The 7,257-nt window shown below is 34.2% G+C and overlaps 1 protein-coding gene across 4 annotated transcripts in view; it reads left to right on the top strand.

The window, feature by feature from the left end:
- The first annotated feature begins 277 nt into the window (after nucleotides 1–277).
- LOC114393385 (kinesin-like protein KIN-7O) overlaps nucleotides 278–7,257 on the top strand; it is a 39,853-nt gene continuing 32,873 nt past the window's right edge. For all 4 annotated transcript variants that reach the window (XM_028354700.1, XM_028354702.1, XM_028354701.1 and 1 more), the window contains exons 1-13: nucleotides 278–455; nucleotides 525–614; nucleotides 715–833; nucleotides 2,360–2,473; nucleotides 2,577–2,658; nucleotides 3,012–3,079; nucleotides 3,177–3,251; nucleotides 3,417–3,562; nucleotides 3,642–3,744; nucleotides 4,141–4,221; nucleotides 4,529–4,597; nucleotides 4,719–4,778; nucleotides 4,856–5,017. In XM_028354700.1, the coding sequence (XP_028210501.1) occupies nucleotides 335–455; nucleotides 525–614; nucleotides 715–833; nucleotides 2,360–2,473; nucleotides 2,577–2,658; nucleotides 3,012–3,079; nucleotides 3,177–3,251; nucleotides 3,417–3,562; nucleotides 3,642–3,744; nucleotides 4,141–4,221; nucleotides 4,529–4,597; nucleotides 4,719–4,778; nucleotides 4,856–5,017 (1,290 nt within the window). In that variant the 5' untranslated portion in view covers nucleotides 278–334. The remainder of the gene's footprint in view (nucleotides 456–524; nucleotides 615–714; nucleotides 834–2,359; nucleotides 2,474–2,576; nucleotides 2,659–3,011; nucleotides 3,080–3,176; nucleotides 3,252–3,416; nucleotides 3,563–3,641; nucleotides 3,745–4,140; nucleotides 4,222–4,528; nucleotides 4,598–4,718; nucleotides 4,779–4,855; nucleotides 5,018–7,257) is intronic.

Below are 7,257 nucleotides of genomic sequence, written 5' to 3'. Positions count from 1 at the left end.
CTTTTGAAAAAATATTAACAAAATAGTTAATCTAATTATTTTATTGATTTTGATGAGTTAAGTAATTGCTTCTTATATACCTGAGCAAGCATATAATTACATGCTAAAAAAATAACAGAGCATTTGTTACGAAAATGAATATTTTTTTACGGTAAATATTTATTTATTTAGTATGTATATAATAAGTAAATAATAATAAATTAATAAACTAGACTTGCCCTAATTCGTCATATAAGGCGGGAAAAGAAAAACAAAATTAAATTTAAGCAGAGACGAAAGTGTTGCAGAGACGAAAGGAAGTGGTGTTGTGATTCTGATTGCGATTCCGATTCCGATGGAGAGGATTCACGTCAGCGTTCGTGCAAAGCCTCTCTCCCAGGATGAGGCAAAAACCAGCCCCTGGAGAATCTCCGGCAACTCCATTTCCATTCCTAACCTCTCCAAGTTCGAATTCGGTATCTTCTCCTCTCTCTTTCTCTTCTCCTCTTGAGAATCTCTTTCTTATCCTAACTTTCGCTTCGTAGATCAAATATTCAGCGAGAATTGTGCCACCGCGCAAGTCTTCGAAGCTCGCACCAAGGATATTGTGGAAGCCGCAGTTCGCGGATTCAACGGTTTGCAGGCTATAATGCTATTTGCTTTGTTGTTGTTGTCGTTGTTGTTAATTAGTTGGATTTTGTTAACTTAGGGTTTGTGATTTGATGTTAATTGAAGGAACTGTTTTCGCTTACGGCCAAACTAATAGTGGGAAGACTTACACGATGCGAGGCACGAAAGCGGAGCCTGGAGTCATTCCTCTCGCCGTCCACGATTTGTTTCAAATTATTCAACAAGTAATCGCTTCCTACCTTCATTTTTTTTCGTTTTTTTTTTTATGGCGAAACCGATGCACAAGAGTCGAAACAAGTATGACAAACTACAGAGATGTTGAAATTTAACTTTTATTGATAAAAGTCCTGTTCGGATAATTTTTTTTTCATAAGAACTTATGGGAGAAGAAAATAAGAAAGTAAATTGAACTTAGCTAAAACCTACTTATGCACTTAGTGCAAGTTTGGTTTGGCGGCATGCCGCCATGGATCCTGGTCTATCTGAAGTAAGTTTATATAGCTTCTATGTCGAATTGGTGTATTTGACGTGAATTTGGTGCTAGATGTGATTGGAAAATACAATTCCAAACATGCTATTAAGATTTTGGAGAAGGTAAATGAGAAAGCTTGTATAAAAGTTACGTACATAAGTTGATTTTAGCTTAAGGAAGAATTGGATTAGTTTAATTCATTTTATTTTCTTATTTTTTTCCTATAAGTATTTATAGAGAAGTTTATCTAAAAAGGGGAAAAAAGATTGAACTCTAGACCTCAGAGACTTGGCTATTATATTATATCAATTGTTTAAAAGTTAAGCTGTTGGTGAAAAGTAGATGAATAGTTTATATCTGATGCTTTTAAATTGCTTCTTCATAGGATTTGTTGCCAAATTTGTGGTACAAATATGCATAGCAATTGTCAGATTTATCCTTTCGTGTCTCCACTTTAGTTTTTATTAGATTTCAGCTTAAAATCAATTGGCATGCGTGAACCTACTAGAATAGGAGAAAGCCAAGATGGGCTATAGGCTCTAATACCATGTTAGATTTTAGCTTAAAACCAACAATTTGCTCTAAGTGAAGTTTTTCAACAGATATATAAGCTGTATCCCTAGAATTGAGGCACACAATGTGAGACTTCCTAATACCCCAATCCGCAGATGCTTGCTAGAATAGGCAAGAACCAAGATGGACTATAGACTCTAATACCATGCTAGATTTTAACTTAAAATCAATTGACTCTAAGTGAAGTTGCCCAACAAATATATAAGTTGCACCCCGAGAATTGAGGTAGACAATGTGAGACTTCCTAACTGTTCATAAGGATAAACAAACATGACACTTTATAACTTTGAAGAACTAAATTCTTTGAAGGATTAATGCAGTGATACTGTAATCTAGGATTGAGAGGCTGAAACGTGAGGTGTGCCTAAATTGCTAAAAAGTTGGGTATTGTTATTTGAGTTATATTTTGAGGTTATTAATAATTAAACACAGTTTTGGTTCTTGTGGGCGAGTGCTTTCAATTAAAGCTACTAGAGTTGTGGGGAGTGCATCTGTACTTGCAACTACTAGTTGTGAGAAGTGTTGGTTATGATAACTATGTTCTTAATGAGGCTTCATACTTTGGAATTTAGAGATTATCCTGAAGTTTTTCCTTCTAAACTGTTCTATTATTATGATAATATTCTTAAACTTTTTTTATTTTGTATTATCTCCTTTTGATATCGATCTCATAATATGTGGAATACTATTTCTTATTCATTTTAGGATGTGGATCGAGAATTTCTTCTTAGAATGTCATACATGGAGATTTATAATGAAGAGATAAATGATTTGTTGGCTCCTGAACATCGAAAACTGCAGATTCATGAAAATCTAGAGGTTGTTTATATATTTATATATATTTTGCAAGTATGTTCATATCTGGTGACAGGTGTTATATTTGTAGTCCTTAATACTTCATAATTTTTCTTTGAAATCACAGCGGGGGATATATGTTGCGGGGTTGCGAGAAGAAATTGTTGCCTCTCCTGAGCAAATCCTTGATCTCATGGAGTTTGGAGAATGTAATTTATCTGTTTCATTTTTCTTATGTTCTTACATTTAACTCTTGTTAATTTTGAGGCTTAAATTTTCTTTCATATGTACTTGAACTTCAAACTGAGATGGAAAAGAGAAAGAACCTCTATTTCAATTTGATTTCTGTGGTTCCTTTGTTCGCTAGCTTTTCTGTGTGATCCTCCATACTTTTGGTTATCTATGCAGTATATTTATATTCATGAAGAATCTTTTAGACTATCATTTTATCTCTCTCTCCCAAACACCTGCATATTTTATATCCAATGTGCTGTTTGGCATATGTTATGCTACCCTGATCAGTTAACTAATTTTTTCCTTCTGTTCTTTGCATTTCTATCAGCTCATAGACATATTGGAGAGACAAATATGAATGTGTACAGTAGTAGGTCCCATACTATTTTCCGCATGGTAACAAGTGTTCTTTCAGATGTTAATTTTTTTTCTTTCTGTTTTTTTAGATGCTTATGCTTGCCCCTATGTCCAATTAATACCTTGTGTTTAATAGATAATTGAGAGTAGGGATAGAAGTGAAGATGGAGGAAGTGGCAGCTCTTGTGATGCTGTCCGTGTATCGGTGTTGGTATGTTAATGTCACTTTTTCAACTAGCAAGTAATCTCTCTTTGGGGAAAAGTTATTCTTTTTTGTTTGTCGACATTCACACACAAGTATCTTCTCTCCTTTTATTTAAATGACTTTTTTTGGTGTAATTTTCCATATTGGTCATCATTATCTTCTTATTTCTAGAATTTAGTGGATCTTGCTGGTTCAGAGCGTGCTGCAAAAACTGGAGCAGAAGGTGTCCGACTCAAAGAAGGTTCTCACATAAACAAGAGCTTAATGACTTTGGGAACTGTGATTAAAAAATTGAGTGAAGGTGCTGAGAGTCAAGGGTAAGTTTAAATGATAATATTTAGCTTTCTTTTTTCATTTTTGAATGAGCAAAAAAGAAAAATCTAATATTTTATGCAGGAGTCATGTTCCATATCGAGATAGCAAGCTGACTCGAATTTTGCAACCTTCTCTCGGAGGAAATGCCAGAACAGCTATAATATGTAATATCACACTTGCACAGGTAAGGTGTCCCTGCATTGTTTTTTATGTTTCACACTGTTATATCAGATATCCGTGGACCGTGAGTTTAACACTCTGTCCATTTAAACAATTTTATTTTTATTACTCGATATAATTGACTAGTGGAAGATGCCCTGTTTCTTACCATGCTTTATATCATTGCAATAATTGGCTTCAATGACTTGGAGATAGAACATTGTGAGGTGATTTCACTTATTTGTTTATCACCTGATTAATATCCATCGAATCTAATACCTTTGGTCAGACGATTTCAATATCCTGTTTTTCTTTTCTATGCTCACCCTACTTTCTTATTTGATATTTTATGAAGGAGTATCAAAATTTTCCTTTAATATTCTTTTCATCTAGTTATTTCATCACATTTTTTATATGGCAGATACATACAGATGAAACTAAAAGCAGCCTTCAATTTGCAAGTAGAGCACTTCGTGTCACAAATTGTGCTCAAGTGAATGAGGTTTCATCTAACCCATTTCCCCATGTTTGGAAAGCTATTTTATTTTGATTTTTGTTCTGTATTTTTAGTATTGCTTGCATTTCAAAGTAGTTCTCTTTGTTACTTTCTCTTCTCACCAATAAACTTTTTCTTCATAACAAATATTTTCATTGCATTATCTCTTGCAGGCAGGTTCAATTATTCATATATAGATGCTCTTACTTTTTTTTTTGTTGTGCAGTTCTGCCTTTTGTCTTCTGTTGTATGATTTGGTTCTGCATTGATGTGTATCTTTCAGTATCATTTTTCCACTTTGTTTTGCTCACAGATTTTGACAGATGCTGCTTTATTAAAGCGCCAAAAGAAAGAGATTGAAGATCTTCGTGCCAAATTGATGGTTGATATAATTTTCAGTTGCTATTTTTTATATTTGATTATCATAAATTATTGTTTGATAGAAAATAAACAAAAAAATAGTTCCTCAAGTGTTGCCATAATTATATTTGTCTTTTCTTTAGGGTTCTCATTCAGAGCATTTGGAACAGGAGATTCTGAACCTTCGAAATACATTATTACAGGTGTATGAATTTTCCTTTCGGGTTAATTGTAATAAGGTTTTTGTGTATTCTGCATTTTACAATGTTTATCTTGTCAGACTGAACTGGAAAGGGAACGCATAGCTTTGGAATTAGAGGAGGAAAAGAAAGCTCAAGTTGAATGGGAAAAAAGAGTACAGGAACAAGCCAAGAAAATCGAAAATTTGAGTTCAATGGTTTTGTTTTCAAACAGGGATGAAAGTCGTGAGCATATTAAAAAGGTACTATTAACACATGTACATAAATATCTCAAGTATAGTTTTTGAGTGGTATGTATTTTTTTTTCCTTTAATTTTCTTATCAGGTCGTTAAAGCTAATTTTACTATGTTTTGGATACATCCTAGGATTAAAAATATTAAATTGTATGACTGCATCTTTTGGTGTACTATTGAGAGGATTTTGTTGCTCACTGATAGTTAAATTGTATGCTTAAGGCCTAATAATTGCATTTACTATTTTGCTTTCAATGGAAATGAATATCCATTTTTCCCCAACTGATTGCTTGTGATCAACATCCTGTGAATCACTTATCAGAAGCTGTTAGTGCTCCATACCTTTATAATATAGGCATTATTTACAGCTGTCAATTGTGAGAGCAGTGGAGATTATTTGATGAAATATATTACTGAACACAATTGACACACAGTATTGCAATTTGCTTGTTGCTTAAGAGACAGAAGTCTCCTACTGGGACTTTGGGAGTAAGTAATCTCTATCCACAAACTGCATATAACAATAATTCCCTCTATTGCACCCTACTACTATCAGATATATTTCTGATACATAACTGCAGTTAGTTATTTTCTACAAATAACTGCCATTAGATAATTTCCTATTATCACATAAACTCCTAACACATAACTAATAGTCTAATACTAACTATTTTCTATTAATAACTGCAGTGAATGAAACATTTTCTCCTTCTTGCACCCCCATACTCCATTTCGGATTCTTTCCAACATTGCTTTGCTGCCAAAATTTAGGCTGAAAGTTGTAACTACTGATTGGTGTGGTAGTTGTGGTGATTTTTTCTTCTATATCCTGGGCTAACTCCATTGCCTTCAAGCAGGTCCTTGGTTTAAAGATATGAGCCCTTCATTTGATGTTTGGTTGCAAGCCTCCATGGAAATACCCCAATTACTATTCTTCAGGCAATCTGTTCACTTGAGAGGACAGAAATTCAAATGCTTCAATGTATTTTCTACACTTCCAAATTGCTTAATAGGGATTTCCTCTCTTCTTCCACCAAATCTGATCACCATTGCCTTCTTGAGTTTTTCCAAGAGGATCCTCAGTTTCCCTCAACAAGTTGGACCAACAGATGGCAGACCCCTCCATACTTAATTTGGATAACTTGATCTTCACTTCCTCAGGAGTATTTTGTACTTCAAAGTATGTCTCAGCCCTTGTGATCCATCCAACAGGGTCTTGTCCACAGAAAGATGGCAGTTACACCTTCATTGCCATTCGATATTCATCTGCTCCCTTGTCAGTTGAACTCTTCTCCCTTCTGTTATAACTCTCTTGTTCATCTTCACTGCACTTGCCCAAGCATTTTTGCTTTCAAAAAGAAGACTGTCTGTTAAATTTTCTATTTTCTCCTCCACATTGGACATCATCTTATCAATGCTGGTATACATCACCGTGATTTTTTCATCCTATAAATCCACTGCCAGATGCCCTAGCCATGGTTAATGGTTTGCTGGCCACAATTCTCCTTTGATCTGACCCATTGGATTGAAAATGATAGAGCACCAGAGATTAATTGACGAAATATATTACTAAATGCAAATGACGCACGATACAATTCACTTGCTGTCCAAGAGACAGAAGTCTCCTACAGAGGTAGGTAATCTCTGCCCACAAACTGCAGATAACAATAATTCCTCATATTATCACCCAACTATCACATATATTTCTGATGCAGAACTGCAGTCAGTCATTTTCTACAAGTAACTGCCTTAGGTGGTTTCCTACTATTACATATACTCTTATATATAACCATTATCAATTATTTTCTATTGATAACTGCCATCCAACAGCTACTCCTGTTGTGTCCTATGCATCCTAGCATGCACCTTCCTAATGAACAGCTTTGACTGGTTTGTAGACTGATGGATCTGCCTGGTTTCTGTCAAATTGTAATTCAAACGTCTTGAGAATGTTACATGTTTGAATGGAACATAGACATCCAGTTCTCTGCATAAGTATTTCTTCTTTTCCTGTTTTCTTATATTTTCCTTTTCCATTTGTCATTTATTTGGGAAATTAAATAATGGAACTGTGAGACTATGTTTTGATATAATTTCTGATATTGTATTTATTATTAGAATATTCTATTTCCAGTTAGGAACAAATCTTGAAAAGAGTCTACTTCGCATTATTTGGTTTATAATAAAGAAGTGTTATCAATGATAATGTTAGATTTGTGTCATGATCAAAGAGGCTGGAAATGAGATG

Source organism: Glycine soja, chromosome 17 (assembly GCF_004193775.1).
Source record: "Glycine soja cultivar W05 chromosome 17, ASM419377v2, whole genome shotgun sequence".
Taxonomy (NCBI): Eukaryota; Viridiplantae; Streptophyta; class Magnoliopsida; order Fabales; family Fabaceae; genus Glycine; species Glycine soja.
The sequence above is the reverse complement of the archived record's forward strand: the minus strand, read 5'-3'. Positions and strand labels throughout refer to the sequence as shown.